The sequence below is a fragment of the Halichoerus grypus genome, chromosome 2 (genome assembly GCF_964656455.1).
Source record: "Halichoerus grypus chromosome 2, mHalGry1.hap1.1, whole genome shotgun sequence".
Lineage (NCBI taxonomy): Eukaryota > Metazoa > Chordata > Mammalia > Carnivora > Phocidae > Halichoerus > Halichoerus grypus.
The window spans coordinates 202,857,598-202,876,710 of record NC_135713.1 but is presented as its reverse complement, the minus strand read 5'-3'; the positions used below and the strand labels follow the sequence as shown (position 1 = coordinate 202,876,710).

The window sequence follows — 19,113 nt, the reverse complement described above, 5'->3', positions numbered from 1 at the left end:
CACCAGGGGTCCTGGAAGAAGGCTATAAAAGAGCTTTTAAGAAATCTGACTTGAGGGGCACCTGGGTGGCTCAGTTGGTTAAGCGACTGCCTTCGGCTCAGGTCATGATCCTGGAGTCCCAGGATCAAGTCCCACATCGGGCTCCCTGCTCAGCAGGGAGTCTGCTTCTCCCTCTGACCCTCCCCCTTCTTCTGCTCTCTCTTTCTCATTCTCTCTCTCTCTCAAATAAATAAATAAAAATCTTTAAAAAAAAAAAAAAAGAAAGAAATCTGACTTGACAGAGATTGCCTTTCCCAAAGTCCTTTGGTATGCACAGTTTCCTGAATGGGAGCTGGACAAATTCGTGTAGATTAAAGCAACAAGACTTCTGGGGGAAAAAGATGGAGAGCCAGCACACTCCCTTGTGCTATTAGACCTCTGGAAAATTGGAATGGTCCTAGCTGAGACCCACTGTTGGGAAGTGATTTTAAGGGCTCCCAAGGGGTAGCCACCATGACAGGCAGTCTACACTGGGAAATTTATCCCCCACCTTAGAGATTCATGGGGCAAGAGGGTGGGGACAGTGTGTGGCTATGATAGAAATACCCTCTTGATCTAGCCCCCACTGCCACTCCAACCAGTTTTGTTGGCATGGGCGTGGTTGTTATAGCAGCTAGCATCAGTTACACTTGCTTATACTCTAGAACTTTGCATTTTACAGAGGATTTTTTTCCTAATTGGTGGAAATTCAGACTAAATAAAGATTTTTAATCCATTGCATTTAAAGAAGAAACAGTCCTTCAAATAATCCCTTAGGTCTTAGATCCTATCTTCTACCATGTCCCTCTGTTTTAAACCACGTTCAGGTTTATTTCTCATACAGCATAAAGTTGGATAGGTAGTGACAGCAAGATTTCACAGTCATACATCTTTATGTACCTAACAACAGACCATTAAAATATGTGAAGCAAAAACTGACAGAACTGAAGAGAGAAACAGATAGTTCTATGATAATAGTTGAAGACGTCAATGGCCCACTCTCAATAATGGATAGAACAACCAGACAGGAGATAAATGAGGAAATGGAAGACTTGAACAACACAGTAAATCAATGAGATCTAACAGACATACACAGAATACCCTACCCAACAACAGCACTCACATTCTCCAGTACACATGGGACATTTTCTAGGATCAACCGTATGTGAGGCCATAAACTACATCTCAGTAGATTTTTAAAAATAGATATCATACAAAGAATTTTCTCCACCCATTACAGGATGAAGTTAGAAATCAATCACATAGGTAAAACCAGAAAATTCACAAATTTGTGGAAACTAAACAACACACTCTTATACAACCAGTGGATCAAAGAAGGAATTAGAAAATACTCAAAGATGAATGACAACAAAAATGCAACATACTAAACATGGGATGCACAAAAGCAGTGCTAAGGGAGAGATTTATAGCTGTAAAGGCTCACGTTAAAAAATGAGAAAGATCTCAAATAAAAAGCCTAACTTCACAATTTAGGGAATTAAAAAAAAGAAGAACAAAATAAACCAAAAGCTACCAGGAGGAAGGGAATAATGAAGATTAGAGCACAGATAAACAAGATAGAGAATAGGGGGAAAAAAATAGAGACAATCAGTGAGACCAAAACTTGTTTCTTCAAAAGATCAACAAAACTGACAAAACTTGACTTAGATGGACTAAAAAACAAAACAAAACAAAACAAAAACAGAAAGAAACTGAAATTACCAAAATTGGAAATGAAATTGGGAGCATTACTACTGACTCCATAAGATCAGAAAGATTTACAAGACACTGCTGTGAACAGCTGTAGACCAACAAAGTGGGTAATGTAGGTGAAATGGGCCAATTCCTAGACCCTAGCAAGACTGAATCAAGAAAAAGAAAGTCTTGGGGCTCCTGGGTGCCTCACTTGGTTATCGACTCTTGATTTTGGCTCAGGTCATGATCTCAGGGCTGTGAGATCGAGCCCCACGTTGGGCTCTGCATTCAGCATAAAGTCTGCTTGAGATTCTCTCTCTCCCTCTCCCTCTGTCCCTCCCCCAACTCACATGCTCTCTCTCTCTGAAGAAGAAGAAGAGGAGGAGGAGGAGAAAGTCTGAACAGATGGCTTCCCAGATAAACTCTAGCAAACATTTAAAGAAAAATGAATACCAATCTTTCCTATACTCTTCCAAAAACCTGAGAAAGAAGCAACATTTCCAGACTCCTTGTATGAGGCCAGTATCATCCTGATACCAAAGCCAGACAAAACACTGCAAGAAAAGAAAACTACAGTCCACTATCCCTTATGAACATTGATGCAAAAAAAATCTTCAACAAAATACTAATAAACTGAATTCAGCAAAACAGCAAAAGGATTACACACCATGGCCAAGGGGGATTTATTCCTGGGATGCAAAGATGTTTCAATGGAAAAAACTGATCAATGGAACACACCACATTAATAGAATAAAGAAGAAAAAAAAATTATCATTTCAGTTGTTGCAGAAAAAGTATTTGGCAAAATCCAACACTCTTTCATGGTCAAAAACACTCAACAAACTTGGAATAGAAGCAAACTACTTCAACATAGTAAAAGCCATGTATGAAAAATCCACATCATGCTCAACTGTGAAAGACTAAAGGCTTTTCCTCTAAGGTCAGGAACAAGGCAAGGATACCCCCTTGTGCTTTTTCTATTCAACATAGCATTGGAAGATCTGGCAGAGCAATTAGGCAAGAAAAATAAATAAAAGGCATCCACACTGTAAAGGAAGAAATAAAATTATCTCTGTTTGAAGATGATATGGTCTTACATGTAGAAAACCCTAAAGATTCCACCAAAAAAAAAGTTAGAACAAAAAATGAATTCAGTGAGTAGCAGGATACAAAACCAACACACAGAAATCAGTTGCATTTCCATACATTAACAATGAACAATCTGGAAAGGAAATTATGAAAATAATTCCATTGACAATAAAATCAAAAAGAGTAAAATACTTAGGAATTAATTTAACCAAGGAAGTATAAGACTGGTACCATGAATACTACAAAACATTGCTGAAAGAAATTAAAGACACAAATAAATGAAAAGACATCTCATGCTCATGGATTGGAAGGCTTAATATTGTTAAGATGTCAATACTATACAAAGTGATCTACAGATCCAATACAATCTCTATCAAAATCCCAATGACATTTTTTGCAGAAATAGAAAAATCCATCCTAAAACTTGTACAGAATCTTGTGGGATCTCATGGGACTAGGGAAAACAATCTTAAAAAAGGACTGGAGGACCCACATTTCTGGTTCCAAAACTTACTACAAAGCCACAGTAATTAAAAGACAGTGATGCTGGGGCACATGGGTGGCTCAATTGGTTAAGCATTGGACTCTTGGTTCCACTCAGGTCATGGTCTCAGGGTCCTAGGATTGAGCCCTGTGTTGGGCTCCATACTCAGCAAGGAGTCTGCTGACATTCTCCCTCTCTCTCTCTCCCTCCCTCCCTCTGCCCTACACACACACACACTCTCTCTCTCTAAAATAAATAAATAAATCTTAAAAAAAAAAACCCTGAAACACAGTGATGCTGACATGAAGTCAGGCATAGAGACCAATGGAGTAAAATCGAGTCTGGAAATAAACCTTCCTAAGTGTGGTCAAATGATTTTCAACAAAGGGGTCAAGGCCATTCAGTGGGGAAGGACAATCTTTTCAATAAACAGTGTTGGGAAAACTGGATGTCTACATGCAAAAGAATTAAGTTGGTCCCTTACCTAAAAGCATATACAAAAACAAACTCAAAATGGATCAAAGACCTAAATATAGGACATAAATCTATAAAACTCATAGAAGGAAACATAGGGCAGAAGCTTCACAACATTGACTTCAGCAATGATTTTTTGGATCTAACCCAAAAGGCAAAAGCAACAAAAGAAAAAATAGACAAATAGGACATCAAGAAAATTAAAGTTTTGTGCATCAGGGGCGCCTGGGTGGCTCAGTCCATTGAGCATCTGCCTTCGGCTTAGGTCATGATCCCAGGGTCCTGGTATCGAACCCTGCATTGGGCTCCCTGATCAGTGGGGAGTCTGCTCTCCCTTTCCCTCTGCCTCTCCTCACTCTGGTGCTTGCTTGCTCTCCCTCTTTCTCTCAGATAAATAAATAAAATCTTTAAAAAAATAAAGTTTTGTGCATCAAAGATGTATCAACAGAATAAAAAGGCAATCTACAGAATGAGAGAAAATATTTTCAAATTATATATCTGATAAGGGATTATTATCCAGAATAAATAGACAACTAAAATTCAACAACAAAAAAACTCATTTCAAAACTGGACAAAGGACTTGAATAGACATTTCCAAAGAAGACACAGAGCTGGCCAACGAGCACATGAAAAGATGCTCACCATCGCTCATCGCTGGGGAAATGCCAATCAAAATTACAATGATATACCACATCCATTAGGATGGCTACTATTAAAACAAACAAACAAAAACAGAAGACAAGTGTTGGAGAGCATGTGGGGAAATTGGAAGCCTTGTGCACTGCTGGTGGGAATGTAAAATGGTGCAGCTGCTGTGGAAAAACAGGATGGCAGTTCCTCAAAAGCTTAAAAATAGATTTTTTTAATGATTCAGCAATTCCACTTCTGGGTATATATCTAAAAGAATTGAAAGCAGGGTTTCAAAGAGATACCATGTTCATAGCAACATATTCACAATAGCTAAAACACAGAAACCAACCAAGTGTCCATCGATGGATGAAAGGATGAGCATAGTGTGCTATATCCCACAATGGACTACTATTCAGCCTTCAAAAGGGAGGAGCTTTCTTTAATACAGGATTGTGGGCACAGAGGAGGCATGGCTTAAATAACTTTTTTCTTCTCTCCGAAGATATTTTAAACTGTACTGATATCTCTTAATATTAAAAGTAAAGTTATCTAAGAGTCCAGAGGAATGTGCCACTGGTTCTGGAACCATGGGCAAGCCTCTGCTCTCTGGGCCTCAGCATCCTTGTCCATGAGACAAGGGAGACTCCATCTTCAGGGCTTTTGTATTCTCCCGATCCCTCCGCTGGTTGTCCCCATGCTGCAGCGATCCAGACACTTCCATGGAGCTGTGATTTATAAAGGTATTTGCAGGTACCATCCTACGCGGGTCACGTCTTTTCCTGGAGCCACACAGGACTGAGCTCCTGCCCTCCACACACAGCTGGAAGGAAGCAGAGAAGAGAGGAAAGATGTGACAAGAGCCTGTGGGATGGAGGGTTCCTACAGGTCCCCATTGGAATCCCACTCCCACTCCTCCCCAGCGAAGCCAGTCAGGCTGATGGCGCCTAGCTGCCTTGTTAGTGACCCTCGAGGGGAGCAGGCTGAGGGGGACACGGGTGAGGGCTGAGGGGGCTGGTCCTGGGCTTCTGTGGCCCACAGAGACCTCCAGATGGTGGGGCTGGTGACACAGGCTTATGTCTTCTTAATCACACTGTACTGTGTCTCCTCCTCCAGGGTCCTCTGGGAGCGAATCCTGTTGGCCTTAGAATCCCCACTCTGGAGGTCAAATACCATGGACGTGTAGTGAAGCTCTTCCCTGGGAGCCATCTGCAGAGAGAGAGACGGGAGGCTCAGGGAGAGGGGGGAGAAGCACGGGCCCCCAGCTCAGGATGGAGATGGGGGACCCCCGAGGGGGAGGAGGCTTGGGGTGGGGGTCCTTCATGGTGGGGGTGTCCAGACTTCCCCACTGTCCTGCCCACACCCCTGCTTCACCCCACCTGTGAAAACACAGCACAAAGTCCCAAGCATCAGACCCGGGCACAGGGCTGGGGTGCGGGGGGGAAGAGAATGCCTAGGATCCACTTTGAGATCATTAATCACCAAGTTAGAAAAACAAGGATGTTGCTAGTCCCAGGCCCACGTGTCTCCCCCTCATCTTCTCCAACAACTGGTCCCCCAACCTCTCCCTGAACTCTTTCACTAGCAGGTGGGTCTTGACCCCAGTGAGGGGCGGACCTCTTCCATGTTTCACTTTACAGTCTCTGTGCCGAAGGATTGACCTACAGGGGGTCACTGATTCAAAACCTGAAAAGGAGAGTTGATACAGAAGAGATAATGGTACCCAAAACAGTGGGAAATCTCAGGCTTTCACACTGGCATGTGGTATACAGTAGGTCCTTAATAAATGCTATGCTTTACTGACTATTGACTCTCACTGACCACCCTGATAGCCCCTTCATCTCCCGCGCCAGCCCCCAGCTAGAGTGACACCAAGCTCAGGCAGAATCGACACTTGCCCTACGTTCTGTGTGACCAGTGCTGAAGAGCCACGAGATCAGCAAGCCAGCCCCTCATTTCCCTCTCTGCCTGCTGCCACCCCCCAGGGTGGTACCCCTAGCAGAGCCCAGGACCCCCGTGTGGGAGCCAGGCGCTGGCACTCACCACTGTGCTGTATTCCACCTCCTCCTGCCTCGGGTGCACAGGCTCTTCCCGAAGGGGCCACATCTGCAGCTCCAGATTCGCATAGTGGGGCTCCCCCTGCTGAGTAGCCCAGGTGGGCAGGAGATGGGCGGACTTGGTGGGTGTCCACGGAGCCCCTCCACGGTCCAGCCCAGAGGGGCCTCTGTTCCTGCCTGTGTGCGGACATCTCCCCCTTCCCTCGATGCCCTGGGTGCCCCAGCCACCCCACCTGCCTCCTTCCTCCCCCACTCTGGTCTTCTCTGGGAAATATTTAACTGGCCCCCTAGGTCAGCATCGAAGGACCCTCCCCCGTTCCACTTTCTAGGGGGGGGGTATGGGTAGGGACAGACTGGCCAGAGCTCAAGACAAGACCCAATGACCAGATCTCCCAGGGATCACTCTCCCTGTTTTGGGCGAGCACCCCACTCCATCCATCGACCATGCACTCAGACCTCCACTAGCCAGTGGGGTTGTTCAAGCCCCCAACATCCTCTGTTCTCCCCGCCAGCCACCCCGGTACACCTCCAGCCTGTCTTACCTGACTAGGGGTCCGGAGTGGCTCTGGATTCTCATCAGCTACAGAGACAGGAGAAGAGTTAGGAGTTTGAATCCCAGAACAAGGCAGGAATGGGGATCCTTATGATCCATTGGGAGGAAGGAATTTCCCTAGAGAATTTGGCCCCAGGGACCTGTCGCTTCGGGTCTGACACTGGGTAAGAGTTAGAGGCTTTGGCGAGAGGATGAATTGGTGAAGAGGGAAAAGACGAATGAATGAGGGGGTGGAGGCGTGGAGAAATAAACTAGCAGGAAGGAAGGCGCACTGGCCTGGGGAGAGTGGCCAAACAAAGCTAGCTCTCAAAACAGTCACTCAAAGAATGTTCCCGGGTGGGAGAAGACAGGTAAAGGACACCTTTTAGAAGGACCTGTCGGCAGGATGAAACAGTTCTGGAGATCTCTTTCACCAAAACATGAATATACTTAACGTCACCAAACTATAAACTCAAGAATGGTGAAAATGACAAATTTCACGGTATGTGCTTTTTACCACAATAAACAAAAACGCAGATCCACAGGCCCTGCCCCAGACATCCGGAATCAGAATTGCTGGGGATGGGTTTGTGTTTTAGGAAGCCCTAAAATTTTTTCTAATTTAAAAAAAAGAAGAAGAAGAACTGTCCTGTGGAGACCTAGAATTGTTTCAAACCAGGAGAGGTCACGGGGGTCATCTGCTCCAGTCCCCTGGCCTGGGGAGCTGTCCCGCACATTCAGGACACCGTGTGGCTCGGGGGGATCACAGCTCGGGGCGCACAACCTCGGGCTCCTGGCACCTGCAGTTTGCTCTGCAAGCGTCCTGCTGCTGAGTCAGGCTCTGTGCACCCCTGGCCCTTGCCACCCGGAGCCCCAGGAGCGGGTGGGCCGCCCGTAGCTGCACGGACATCACCGGGGAAGGAATGTGGATGGGAGCCAGCTGGACAGGAAGCATGCTGAGGGTGGAGCCCCGTCTACCCCGGTCACGACAGTGTCGCCCAGAGCCTGTCACAGCAGGCGCTGGGGACAGCAGTGCTGTGTGCGTGACAGAGGGAGGGAGGGAGTGAATAAGCGAGTGAATGACAAACGGGCTGATGGGGCCACACCGCCAGCCAGTGGGTGTGATGGGGCAGGCATCAGTCTGCCGGAGAGGGGAGGGGACGGTGAGGGGACAGGAGCTGAGACTCGCAGGGATGGGGAGGGAGAGTCAGGATATTTGAACACAAGGCTTTTCTCTTGTTACAGAGGTTCAGTGAAGCAAGGTGTAATCCCCCACACACATGCACACACACCGTTAAACTCTGCAGTAAGAGACTTCTAGAACATTTCATGGCAGGGAAAATGATACAACAGGTTAAGTGCAAAAAAAAAAAAAGAAAGCATTGAAAAGCAACTGGGGGGCCCCTTGGTGGCTCAGTCGGTTGAGCGTTTGACTCTTGATTTTGGCTCAGGTCATGATCTCAAGGTCGTGGGATGGAGCCCCGTACTGGGCTCAGTGCTCAATAGGGAGTCTGCTGGAGGATTCTCTCCCTCTCCCTCTGCCCCTCCCGCAACATGTGCCTGGGCACATGCTCTCTCTCTCTAAAATAATTAAATTTAATTAAAAAAAAAAAAGAAAAGCAGCTAGAAGGACACACCTCATATGTCAGTGGTTGTTTTTCTCCGAGTGGTGGGAGTTTTCTTTCTTATTTATTATGGGGGATTTATTTCTTCTTTGTGCTTTTACTTATTTTTTTGAACCATCTTATATCCCTTTTCTAGAAGGGAGGTTCTCTAGGTGAAAGGGCAGAGACGTCGGAGGCAATCGGGGCTGGGAAAATCCCCCCTGGGGAGGCCCACACCGTATGGGCCCAAGTGAGGGGGGAGGGCCCTCAAAAGTGATGTGGGAGAAGCAGATGGCGAAGAGGATGTGGTTTTCCTTCCCTATGTCAGGCACACACAAGCCAGGGCTGACTTCTCTTCTAAAGGCCTGACCCCCACCGTGGGGAGGGGCCGTGGGAGGCAAGAGCTCAGGGTGGCCGGGCCTCCCCTCCCCACTCTCCCACCCTGAGCATGTTCCCGCTCCCAGAACACTGCCTCTGTGGAGTACACACCCCTCGTCCCCTGAGGCTGGACAAAGATTCCCCTGAGAACCGGCTGCTCATAGAGTCAAAAAGTTTCAGAACAAGAAGGAAATGTAAGGCTCACACTCCAACTCAGGCAGAAATTTGAGCTCCTTCGGGTGACAGCCTCTGGCCAGCAACAAGAAGGTCACATCTGCCTTCTTCTGTGCCTCATTTTATTTAATTGGCTCGTTGAGTTTCTTGAGCCCCTACTTACTGAGTGCCGGACAGGGTGCTGGGTACACCCCACATGTTCTCTCTTTTAATCTGAGCTCAGAGGAGAGCAAGTGGGGCCCGGGATGCCCAAAGCATCTGGGGGGCCCTTAGTGGCTGGAGATATTAAACAATATGTTAATTTAACAAATACTGACTATGTGCCTTCTCGAGTTACTCCCTGATCTTGAGGATTAGCCCAGGCTGGTGGGGAGATGGGCAAGGAGGTAGGTGGGGACAATCTGCAGTGAAAAGGGCATGATGGTGCATGTCCAGAGGTGCAGCCAGGAGGGGCCCCCCAGTTACTTTCAGGGAGCCAGCAGAAGGAGCCAGAAGAAAAGAAGTCTGAGGGCCAGGAGGCCCACTAGGAGTGAGCCAGCAAAAGAAGGCAAGGAAGGCACTCCAGGGGCCCAGAGCAAATGCAGAAGGGGAGACTGATGTCATAGCTCCCGCCAGGTTGTAGGAAGTTGGGATCAGCTGCCGTCCGCAGTGTTAACGATGGGCAAGGAGTGGGTGGGACTGGTTGTGGAGACACCTGGACTTTTGAGGATGTCATGGAAGGGTTTTAAAAAGAAGAGGGTGACGACTTCACAGACAACCTTCTAGGGAGCCCACCCCCAGCCTGTACCATAGTGGGGACACCCCCTCTGAGGTCTGGCCTCTAGGGTCAGCCAGGATGTGTAGATTGAGGGTATGCATATGATGCCCATTTTGGGGAACAAGGACACAGAGCCTCGAAAACGAGAGGGTGTGCCGGCCCACCCCCCCACCTGGCCGGGGACTGACTCACATTTGATCCGTCTGCGAACCATCCTCCAGGCCAGCAGCGAGCTGCCCCCCAGCAGAAGCAGCAGAAGTGCCAACAAGGAGAGGAGTACTTGGAGCCTAGAGGGGGACACAGGGCAGTGTTGAGCAGGCGAGGAGCTTGCAGTGCCCCCCCTTATTTGCAATAGATAGATAAGGTCACATTTCAAAAAAAAAAAAAAAGATAGCATAGTCTCCTTTCTACACACAAGCAGTGTATTTTAGAAACTTCCAGAGGCTCTTTATTCAGAAACAAGAAAATATAAATGTATATTATTTTCCTCCTTCTTTCACAAAAGGAGGCAAAATACACTACTATATTTCTACCTAGCAGTACATCGTGGACATCTCTCCATCTCTGTGCATGAAGAAGACCCCACTCGTTTTCACAGCTGCTTACCATTCCATGGCATGGACAGACCATCATTTATTGAATTCTTCCCTCTTCATTGGCATTTCCCCCAGTCTCTTGTAATTACAAACACTGCTGCAAAAAAACTGCCTTATAACTCTGCCATTTCTTTCTCTTTTTTTTTAAGATTTATTTATTTATTTTGAGAGAGAGAGAGAAAGAGAGAGAATCTCAAGCAGACTCTTTGTTGCGTGTGGAGCCGGGCACAGGGCTCAATCCCACAACCCTGAGATCATGACCTGAGCTGAAATCAAGAGTCGAACGCTCAACTGACTGAGCCACCCAGGTGCCTGGTAGCTCTGTCATTTCTCCTGTGAACAAGCCACAGCAGATGGGAAGATGACTTTGGGTCCCTCACTTGCTAGGCTAGGCACTCCTTTTATGTCTGCCTTCATAATGTTCTAGTCTTTTCCTTAATGATGCACCTCGTCCCCCACATACACCAAGTTGCACAGGCTCCAAGCCGCGCAGAACCTATCTCTGCCCCCGTGTGTGTATCGGCAGTCAGTTCTGGAAGTAGTGTGTTCGGGGCTTCAATTTCACCTTGCCTGATGTTAAGATTGCCACTTGGGTTGACAGGAGGCCTGTGGAAGGGCTTCGGGGTGTCATATAATAAAGAATCTGAATGGGGGTGCCTGGCGGGCTCAGTAGGTACAGCATGGGACTCTTGATTGCAGGGTCGTGAGTTTGAGCCCCACGTTGGGTGTAGAGATGACTTAAAAAAAAAAATCTGGTTGGCCTTTGCCCCTGGCTCCTGGAATGAAGGCTCTAAATCCTTGGGATTTCCCTAATAGTAGGTGTGCCTTTGTGATTCAAGGACCCCTTGGATCACACCTGAGTTTATGCTAAGAGATGAGGTGAGTCAGGGTTGGCGCTGGTCACCAGAAGGACCAACCCCACGATTATAGAGACTTGAGGCTCTGAGCCAGCCTGAAATTCAGGGAGCAGAGTGGGGCTGGGGATTGAGTTCAATCACGTGACCAATGATTCAACCAATCATGGTAAGGAACCCCAGCAAGAATTCTGGGCACCAGAGCTTGCAGGAGCTTCACGGTTGGTGAGCACATCGATGTCCCAGGAGGGTGATGTGCCCCAACTCCCCTGGGAGTCAGCAGGGAAGCTCTGCTCTCAGGACTGACCCTCCCAGACCTCACCCTATGTGTCTTTTCATTGACTGGTCCTGGCCTTTATCCTTTATGATAAAACCATATTTGTCAGTACAGCGAGCGTTTTCCTGCATTCGGTGAGCTATCTAGCAGATTAAGAACCCAAAGGCGTCATAGGAACTCCCAAATTCATAACCAGTTGGCCAGAAACGTGATGGCCTAGGGATGCCCAAAGTGCTCTGGCATCCGAAGTCAGGCAGTCTTATGGGGCTGAGCCCTCTGCCTTTGGGGTCTGTGCTAACTCCAGGTGGTCAGTTCCAGGTTTGAATCCCAGGACACAAGGCGGTGCCGGGATAAGGAGTCTGAGAACCTCCGAAATGGTTTACACCTGCGCATATTTTTCTGGAGAGAGAGTCTATAAACACTGTGGGATTCTCCTGGGGGTTTGTGCCCCCAAAGGTCAAGAACTGCAGGTTTAGAAGGAAGAACCCAAGACTCTGAGTCACATAAACCTGGGCTGAAGCCCAGCCTGCCTCCCATAGCTATGTGACCCAGTGAATCGCTTAACCTCTCTGAGCCCCCCTGTCTGCTCCTCTAGAACACGGGGGCAGTAATGGGACTGGGTTCTGGTGAAATGAGAACATGCACAGAGGGCATGTAGCAGGTGCCTGTTAGGATCATTGGCCCTCGCTGAAGTTCCTTTCCTTCCATCCCTACCGAAGCTTCTCCCCGGCCCTGGAGCAACTCCTGAGGAGAGGGCCCACCTCCAGGTCGGGGGACAGGGGACAGGGCACCTTACCCCAGGCCCTGGCTCGGCGGGAATTCCTCCTGACTGCTTGCACTGCGGGTGGCTCCCACGGCGGTCAGGGCAGCGGAGGAGGGCTGGGTCGGCATGATCATAATTTTAGCTGTGCTTTTCGACATCTGGGTTACAGTGATGCTGACAGGTGGGGTGGATGTTTTTGCTGGTGTGGAAACACAAATCAAACCCAGGATAGCTCTCTCGGACTCTCCCACTACTTGCCAAGACCTTTGGGGTTTGATTTCACACAAAATGCTCACTCAGGGTTGGGGCAGGATGGAGGACCCCGGGGGCCAAAATCTCCCCAGGGCTCTCCTGAGCCAAGTGAGCATTTCCGAACAGGGCATGGGCACTGCCCGCCCCCAACAGTCCTGATTCCATCCTGCGGAGGAGGGTCAGGACCTTGGGAGAGCCCCCCTAGGTCACCCCTGGACTCCAGCTTCGTCCCCCCCCGGCCACAGCCACAGGCTGCCTGCCCGAGACCTCTGTCTAACCTGCAAATCTGACCACCTAGCTGGAGCTCCGGCTGCACCCAGCACCTTCACCGCCAGGCGGGCGCCACCTGCCTCTCCACTCGGCTCCCACCCTCCCACAGCGTGGCTCTGGGCGTCCGCAGGGCTGGCACCAGGCTCTCCCTCTCTCCTTTGCACACCCTGTCTTCTCAAGGCTGAGCAGAGGGGCCAGCTTCTCCACGAAGCCTCCCCGACTCTCTCTTTCCTACTACTACCTGCCTTACACACACACACACACACACACACACACACACTCAGAGTTTGCTCCAAGCTGACCTGATTCCTGCCTCATCCAATCCAACCTGAGACCCTGCAGGCAGCCCTGGTGCTGGTGCTGGGGGAGGGGGGTCCACAGCTCACCTGGGGTCACAGACACCTCAATGCGGAAGGTGTGGTCGAACACAAATCCTGGCATTCCTGATGTATCGATCCCACACCGGTATGTTCCTGCATCATCCTCTGTGAGGCTCTCCAAGGTCACTGTGAAGGTGAGGTTGGCGGGATGGTCCCTGATGGACACACGGCCACTCCTCACTTCTCTGTCTGCCTCTTTGGCCTTTACAGTACTCCACACACATGGGCTCTTGCACCAGTATTTGGCAACCTCTCTGTATTTCTCCTCGTACTGACACTCCACGCTCAGGGATCCCCCCACGGTGCCCGTCACAGAGGTGGGGCCACTTAGAGATGAACAACCTGGAAAACACAGCCGAGTGAGGTCCCTTACCAGATGGGCCTGGGTCAGGGGCATCCTGGGAATCACCCCCCAAAGTTGCCCCATCTCATATTGGTCACCCCCCTCCTTTGCTGTCACCCCCAAGATTTTTTTTTTTTAATCACAGCAGCCCCTTCCTCCAGACCCCAGCCTCCTTTCTGGCTGCTCAGGGTCATGAAATCTTATCCCAGTAAACCCCAGATGAACAAGTGAATCCTCCAACTTAGAAAGTCAGGAGAGGAACACATGCATATCACCCTGGGAGAAAGAAAGAGTAAGGTCAGAGTAGAAATTAGTGAATTAGGAAACAGAAAAACAGTGGAATTAGCATATACATTAGAAAACTGATTTTTTATATGGGAGTGACAAACATTCTGGTGGTAGCCAAATCTAGAAAAACAGGAGGAGACGCACATACACAATTCATAAGAAAAATAACCAGGGTTATTTGCAAGCCTCTACCAGTAAGTCTGTAAACTTAGATGAAACCAATGATTTTCTATATTTAGGAAAATATAAGTTACCAATATTGGCCCAGAATATATTTCTTTTTAATGTAGACCAGTGAAGATGTGTGTTATCAAGGAGACCTTTCCCGGTGATAAGTATGTGAGGTGCAACATATATCAAAACATCACATTGTACCCCATAAATATGTACAATTTTTATCTGGTAGCTATACCTCAATAAAGCTGGGGGTTAATCCAAAACAAAAAAGTTATCTTCCAAAAAAAAAAAAAAGAAGAGTAAAACCCAGTTTTGTAAATTGGTTTTCTCAAACCTTCAAGGAACAAACATTTGTAGAGAATATAGAAGCAGGGAAACCTCCCTAATTCTCTTAATGAAAGCAGCATGATATATTGAGACTAAAATCTGGCCCGAATTTCTTGATATAATTCACCACCTTAATAGTTCAAAGAAGAAAAAATAATCATCTCCATAGATAATGAAAAAGCATCCAACACCCATTGCTACTGTTTATAAAAACCACTTTGTAAAGAGACAAAAACGGATGCCTTCTTCACGCTTAATGGGAAACACTGGGCACCTGCCCTCGTCAGGGACAAGGCAGGGATGGTCCCTGCCACCTCCGTCCCGGGCATCATTCTGGCCGTACCAGCCTGTGGCCGATGAGAGAAACAAAGGAGACAAGTGGATATCCCGAAGGAACCACAAACTCCCACTGCAGACAGATCTCATGAAACACAAGGACACCCTAGAGGGTAAGGGACAGACAAGCCGTGCCAGGGTGACCTGCTTCCACATTAATACACAAAAGGAATAGCTTTCCTGTGGACAACTAGTTAGCAAATAGAGCCAGAGAAAACATGCAATTTATCATCAAAACAACCAAAAGGATTTTAAATATCCCAGGGATAGACCTGATGAGGCTGTGCATGCCTGTGTGCAGTGGGCTCCTGAGAGACACAGAAGCTGGATCCCCAGAAACAGGGAGCCCTCTGCTCGCTGGAGAAGCTCTCCTCCCTTCCCTCCCCGTGCCTTCTCTGCCCTCCCCTTCATCCCCACCACCTTCCCCTCTGCTCTGGCCCCATCTCCCTGTCTTGGGGAGACAGAGCCCCTGGCCCTCGGGTCTGGCCCCTAGAGCTGTCCTGGCTACACACCTCCGTGTCCCCAACACCGTGGGCTGCTCCCGCCTGTCCCCAGCCCTCCCGCACACCCTGCACCAGACACCGGCCTCTCCCCTCGGTAGGCTCAGCGGCCACTCTCCCACCCACTCTGCCGCCACCTGCTTTCTCCTCCTTCTTCCTGTAATAATTCATCCGAAACTTCCCACAAAGCCCCTCTGGGCACCCTGCTGTGGCTCAGGGAAGGTGGGGTGCATGACCCTGAGTTGTGCCTGGCCCTTCTAGGGTGCAGTCCTTCCATCTGTCCACATCCGTGCTGGACAGAGCGCACCTTGCTCTGAGATCTGTGCAGAGTGCAGACTCGAGTGCTGACCCGCCGCCACCTCCCCTGCAGCCCTGCCCCCCACAGCCTCCCTCCCCGGGGAAGACTCAGTCCGGGCAGCCCCTCACCTGGGCCCCAGAGAAGCAGCAGAGCCCAAGGCAGCCACACGACCCAGCCCTGCCAAGTCATCCCTCCTGCACGGACGTCACCCGCAACAGCACCAGGCAGCTTCAGGCCCCTTCAAGGAGGAGGATCAAGTCTCCAAGTCTTCCACTTCTGCTTTTCTTTGTGCCCCTGCTTCCTGGTTCAGTATCTTCAGGTTCTGTTCCTAGAGCTGGTCAGAAAATGAAGGACATCGAGGGAGCAAACCCTCTGGGGACCATGATGGGCTGAGACCCCGAGGACCCAGGCACCCTCCGACCCATCCCAGCTGTGTCACAGATCCCAGAGGTCTTTCCAGTGCCGGGACTCCTGCTCCCCCACAGTGCCGCAGGCCTATGCCCCGCCCCCCCTTCCATCATACCCCCAAGACCACAGAGCCTGGCTTCCTTCCTTCTGGGCCCGGTAATTCCTCTGGTTTCCTTGTGGTCAGGGTGAGCACCCAGTGGGGCGGAGCCAGGGCCAGCTTCCTTCTCCAGCCTTGGTTGCACCTGCAGTGAGGCTGCCCCAGGGAGCTCCCCTTCTATGAGCCCCCAGCTCAAGGCCCAGACCCCCAAGCTGGAACAGTGACCTCAGAGCCCCTGAATGGTTCTTACTCTTGGAAACGTGTCCCCAGGCTGTGACCTTCCTTCCTCTGCAGCCCCTACTGGTCCCAGCTCAGGGCTGGGCAGAGTGGGGACTTAGCAAGCTTACAAGGACCCCCTCCTGCCCTGATCCACCTGGAGTTCAGATGCTAAATATGCACACACATACACACACACACACACACACACACATTCCCCGTGACAAGTGCCCTCAGCTTGCACAGAAAGGCCACATGAGCAGAGGAAACCAACCCTGACATGTGACATCATGAGCGCTTGTGGTTGCTCTGAGTGTCACCCAGAGGGAGTCCTGAACTAGCTCTGGAGTCCCAAGAATGCCCTTCCTTCCCTGCCCCTTGGAAGATTTTCACTTTCCTCCTCCCTTCTGGCCACAGGAGCCCCTTCCCCAGGGAAGGCACAAGGGAACCAAGAAGACTTGCCCATTCTGCTCCGGAAGATTCCAAGCACAGAGTTAGGTAGGCATCAGAAGAATTTCTATGACAATGCAGTCACAGATTAAGTAAAGCTCGTGGAGATCCAACATCAAGATCTTGAACGGAACAGGAGACTGTGGTAGAGGTATCATACTTGGTGGTTTACTTGGCCTAATAATTATAAAGTTTCCCCAAAAGTGCATCTTTTCCAATTCAACCACCAAAAGGCACTGCTACGGTCTTGAATGTCAAGGTTAAGAAGGGGACGCACCAGACTGAGAAGGAGGAGGCTAGGATCTCCCGTGGCTAGTCCACTTGGCGCTGCTACAACCGTGGGTAAAATCTGTGGCTCCTTCAAAATGTCGACGATCACAGGCAATCTGTGGGAATAAACCGTGTAATAATTATAAAAATACTCAAATGTGAGGTAATAATGTCGTTAGGTCAGTCTTTCCCCAAGGGAATACGTCTTTACTCTAAAGAAAGGCAATAGGGGGACACCTGGGTGGCTCAGTGGGTTAAGGGTCCAACTCTTGATCTTGGCTCAGATCTCAGGGTTGTGAGTTCAAGCCCCGCATTGGGCTCCAGGTTGGGTGTGGAGCCTCTTTAATAAAAATAAATAATAAATAAAATAAAAATTTTAAAAATTAAAAAAATAAAGAGAGGCAATAGGAAAATAGGATTCAATAGGGAGAGGTGTGCTTCACAAATAATCTTAGGAGCACAGAGAAACATTTGGACTCCTGGAGGAGGAAGGGCAGGGGACTCGATCCTGCTGGCCCCAACCTGTCCACAAACACTAAGGAAAAAATGAAATGATGCAAAATTGCCACATGATGGGGCACCTGGGCGGCACAGTCAGTTAAGCGTCCGACCTCAGGTCATGATCTCAGGATCGTGAGATTGAGCCCCACGTCGGGTTCCGTGCTCTGCGTGGAGTCTGCTTGAGATTCTCTCCCTCTCCCTCTGCCTCTCCCCCTGCTCTCTCTCTCTCTCTAAATTAAATAAATAAACTCTTTAAAAAAAATTGCCACATGCTGTTAGAGATTAGGGAAGTGACACTTTCGCCCTACTCTCTAATAACTGCTAGGGGACATGTTGTAGGGGAAGACCAAGCCTGAGAACTGCAGGCCTGGGGCTCATCAGGTTTAGAGCATCTTCCCAGTGTGGACACAGGCGCTCAGAGGCCAGTGGGGACAGGGGTGGACAGTGCTGGATGGAGGCTCTCTGGGCAGACAAAGTAGTAGCAGCAACCACCACATTGAGTCCTGTGAATGGTAGGGGCCCCAGAAAAGATTTGGGGGCCATTTAGCTATGGGGCCATTCGGCAGAACTTCCCTTTCCAAGGTGGCACAATCTCAGAGCTGCCCTCTCTCCTGGACAGTCGATGGCTCCCCATCACTCTGCCTCTTCCTTTCCGGAGCTCCAGGCCCCCTCACCCACGTGGGTACCCCTCAAGTGTGACCAAAAGCCAAGAAGCTGGGCACTGAGGGCTGACCCGCAGGAAGTGGCTGCATGACCGGCTGGCCAGAGAAGGGAGCTGACCGTTGGGTGAGTCCGTAATGATAGGGGAGGGGAGAACCAGCACCGACTATGTACCAGATGCTTTGTCTCCAGGGGGTTAATATCTTCGGGATCCTTGGAGGCAAAAGGATAACTGTGAATGAGAAGCAGAGGGGGAAGGGCAGCTGGGAAGGAGGACAGAGCCCTGGAAGCCTCTGGTTTCCCAGTCTGGCCCGGCCTGCCTCTCCACTGGACTCCCTGGGACTGCCAGTGCCTCACCCTCCTGCCCATCTCAAGAGAAGCTACTCCAACATGGCCAAACCCTCCAGGGGCCCAGGCAAGCTTGACCAACCCATATTCCAGTACATTCCATAGTCCCAGGGTCACAGTCCACAACCAGTTGGTCGTGGCCCATAGCACACTCTCTGGCTTGACCCTGGGCACGCTGTGTTCTAGCCTGAGACGAAACTGTGGGTTAGCAGATGGGTGTCGGTCCTGGCCAGAGGACTGAGAACGCTCTCTGTCCCCGAGAGTGCTCCCGGGGCTTCCTGTCCACAGGGCCACTGCTCCGTGCAGGCCCTGTCCCCCTCACAGGTGCCTGGACCTGAAGAGAATGTCTGCACCCCAGAGAGAGGACCAAGACTGAGACCTGGTCCCAAGGGAGCCTGCAGAGCTCAGCGAGAGCATCCACCCAGGGTCTGCTCCGGGTTCTACCCGGAGGGGTGGCCCTGGGGCTCCTCAAAGCCCCAGTCACAGGGACTGGGGCATCAGCAGCGGGAGGGGCGTGGGTGACTCTTCAACGTCATTCCTTCACCTTCAGCCTCCTCCATGCCCCCCTACTCACTCACTCAAGGCTGCACTCAAGCCATCCCCTCAGAAGATA

At 49.7% G+C, this 19,113-nt stretch overlaps 1 protein-coding gene across 4 annotated transcripts; it reads right to left on the bottom strand.

Moving 5' to 3' along the window:
- Positions 1–4,606: 4,606 nt before the first annotated feature.
- Positions 4,607–16,109, bottom strand: CD300A (CD300a molecule). 4 transcript variants are annotated; one of them, XM_078066030.1, is made up of 9 exons: positions 16,074–16,109; positions 15,679–15,884; positions 13,288–13,623; positions 12,413–12,578; positions 10,082–10,176; positions 6,987–7,024; positions 6,431–6,529; positions 5,433–5,596; positions 5,079–5,210 (listed from the first exon to the last, which is right to left on the bottom strand). In XM_078066030.1, the coding sequence occupies exons 2-8, from the start codon at positions 15,737–15,739 to the stop codon at positions 5,462–5,464; spliced, it is 930 nt and encodes a 309-aa protein (XP_077922156.1). In that variant the 5' UTR covers positions 15,740–15,884; positions 16,074–16,109; the 3' UTR covers positions 5,079–5,210; positions 5,433–5,461. The 4 variants fall into 4 exon arrangements, with proteins under 4 accessions (XP_077922158.1, XP_077922156.1, XP_077922157.1 ...); XM_078066031.1 differs by lacking the exon at positions 16,074–16,109 and having other exon boundaries at positions 6,431–6,526; positions 15,679–16,034; XM_078066029.1 differs by lacking the exon at positions 16,074–16,109 and having other exon boundaries at positions 15,679–16,033.
- Positions 16,110–19,113: the final 3,004 nt, after the last annotated feature.